Source organism: Etheostoma spectabile, unplaced genomic scaffold (assembly GCF_008692095.1).
Source record: "Etheostoma spectabile isolate EspeVRDwgs_2016 unplaced genomic scaffold, UIUC_Espe_1.0 scaffold431, whole genome shotgun sequence".
Taxonomy (NCBI): Eukaryota; Metazoa; Chordata; class Actinopteri; order Perciformes; family Percidae; genus Etheostoma; species Etheostoma spectabile.
In genome coordinates this window covers 116,196-118,176 of record NW_022605607.1, presented here as the reverse complement: position 1 = coordinate 118,176, position 1,981 = coordinate 116,196, and the positions used below count along the sequence as shown (strand labels likewise).

The 1,981-nt window shown below is 41.0% G+C and overlaps 1 protein-coding gene across 1 annotated transcript in view; it reads left to right on the top strand.

Moving 5' to 3' along the window:
- snrnp200 (small nuclear ribonucleoprotein 200 (U5)) overlaps window positions 1-1,981 on the top strand; it is a 62,240-nt gene that overhangs the window by 37,034 nt on the left and 23,225 nt on the right. The window contains 2 exon segments of the mRNA XM_032511655.1: window positions 1-235; window positions 1,298-1,517. The exon segment at window positions 1-235 is cut by the window's left edge and continues 118 nt beyond it. Coding sequence (XP_032367546.1) covers window positions 1-235; window positions 1,298-1,517 — 455 coding nt within the window.

Here is a 1,981-nt window from a genome sequence, read left to right as displayed (position 1 = left end):
CCGTCAGGTGTTTGTCGACTGGCACCAGAAGTTCCAGGACATCCTGAACAAGAAGGTGGTGCTGCTGACGGGAGAAACCAGCACCGATCTCAAGCTCTTGGGGAAAGGGGACATTATCGTCAGCACCCCCGACAAATGGGACATCCTGTCTCGCCGCTGGAAACAGAGGAAGAACGTCCAGAACGTCAGCCTCTTCATCGTGGACGAGACGCACCTGATCGGAGGAGAGAACGGAGTAAGAACACAGACATTTCATCGTCTGAATAATACATCTTTGACTTCTCTTGATTAATCCGGTTGGGAGGACTGACGCAAGGACATGGACATTTCCAGCATCTGTTTTTAGAAAGAAGAATACAGTATAGAGAGGAAGACAGTATAAATATAACAGTAATAACCATAATATAAAAAAGACATTTACTGTCCTCTTTGCCCGATTTCCTCCTCATACATGGAATAAAATCAGGATTTAATATAACATTAATGATAATATCTTTATTGGATATAGAACTTTTTACAGACAATAGATAGATACAGTAGCTTGAGAAAGTTGACTCACCCAGGCTAAAGTTGATTAAAAAGAGAAAAAAACAAACAAACATCTTTTGGAAATGAATCTTAATGCCTCAAACCATTTAGGAAAATTCACCCTTTAAGTACACCAATTCTTTTTTTGTGAATGAATAATGTCTCATAATTAAATAAATGTTCTTCCTTAAAATACATAAGTATACACCCCCCTATGTTAAATTCCCATAGAGGCAGGTTTTTATTTTTAAAGACCAGTTATTTCATGGATCAGGATACTATGCATCCTGATAAAGTTCCCTTGGTCTTTGGAATTAAAATGGGTGAAAACTCTCGTCCTTAAAGGTTGGATTTTCCAATATTGTTTTTTAATTAAGGCATTAAAAACAATTTTCCAATTTTTTTTTTATCCCTCTTTTTAATTAAACTTTAGCCTGGGGGGGGGCGGGGGGGTAAACGAATGCAAGCCACTGTATGTATGCAAGTAGATAGATAGATATTGATCCCCAAAAACTGGAAAATTATAGTGTTACAGCAGCAATATCAGTCAAAGCACAGAATATAAATGAAATCCTAGGATACAATATACATACGTACAATGTACAGTAGTTATTGGCTGCTTTATGTCATTAGGTAGTTATTGGTGGTTGTGTTTTATCTGTTATATTTTTTAACTGTTTGTTGTGTAAAGCACTTGGAGTTGCCTTGTGGCTGACGTGCTCTACAGACAACGCTGCCTTGCTCAACGTGTCTTGTTCCTTTCCACCAGCCTGTGTTGGAGGTGATCTGCTCCAGGATGAGGTACATCTCCTCTCAGATCGAGCGTCCCATCCGCATCGTGGCGCTCAGCTCGTCGTTGTCCAACGCCAAAGACGTGGCCCACTGGCTCGGCTGCAGCACCACGGCCACGTTCAACTTCCACCCCAACGTCAGGCCGGTTCCTCTGGAGCTGCACATCCAGGTCTGTGAACTGGGCTACGCAACAGGAAGTAGGGATTGTTCACAAAATAGAAACGTTGTCTGATACCAGCATCGGAAACGCCTCCGATAGCGCATAAAATGCTAGAGGGAGAGAGAGAGAGGGAGAGGGAGAGGGAGAGGGAGAGAGAGAGAGAGAGAGAGAGATGAAGATTATTCATCCCAAAGGAAATGTTCAATAGCATCCAATAGCAAGACAGCCATAACACAACAAATACATATACACACATGTATCACACATTACACACATGTATCTCTGAAGAAAACCTTCTTTTAAGTATGACGTTTACTTATGTTAATTTTAAGTTATGACTAGAGCCCGACCGATAAAGAACTTTTAAGGCTGATACCGATACAAACATTTGATCATTTAAAAATCCAAAATGCCGATATATCAGCCAATAAAAAATCCAGAGCGTATGTAGAGCGTCCTCTGGTGGACAGACTATGCAACGCCATCACTAACAGGGACGTT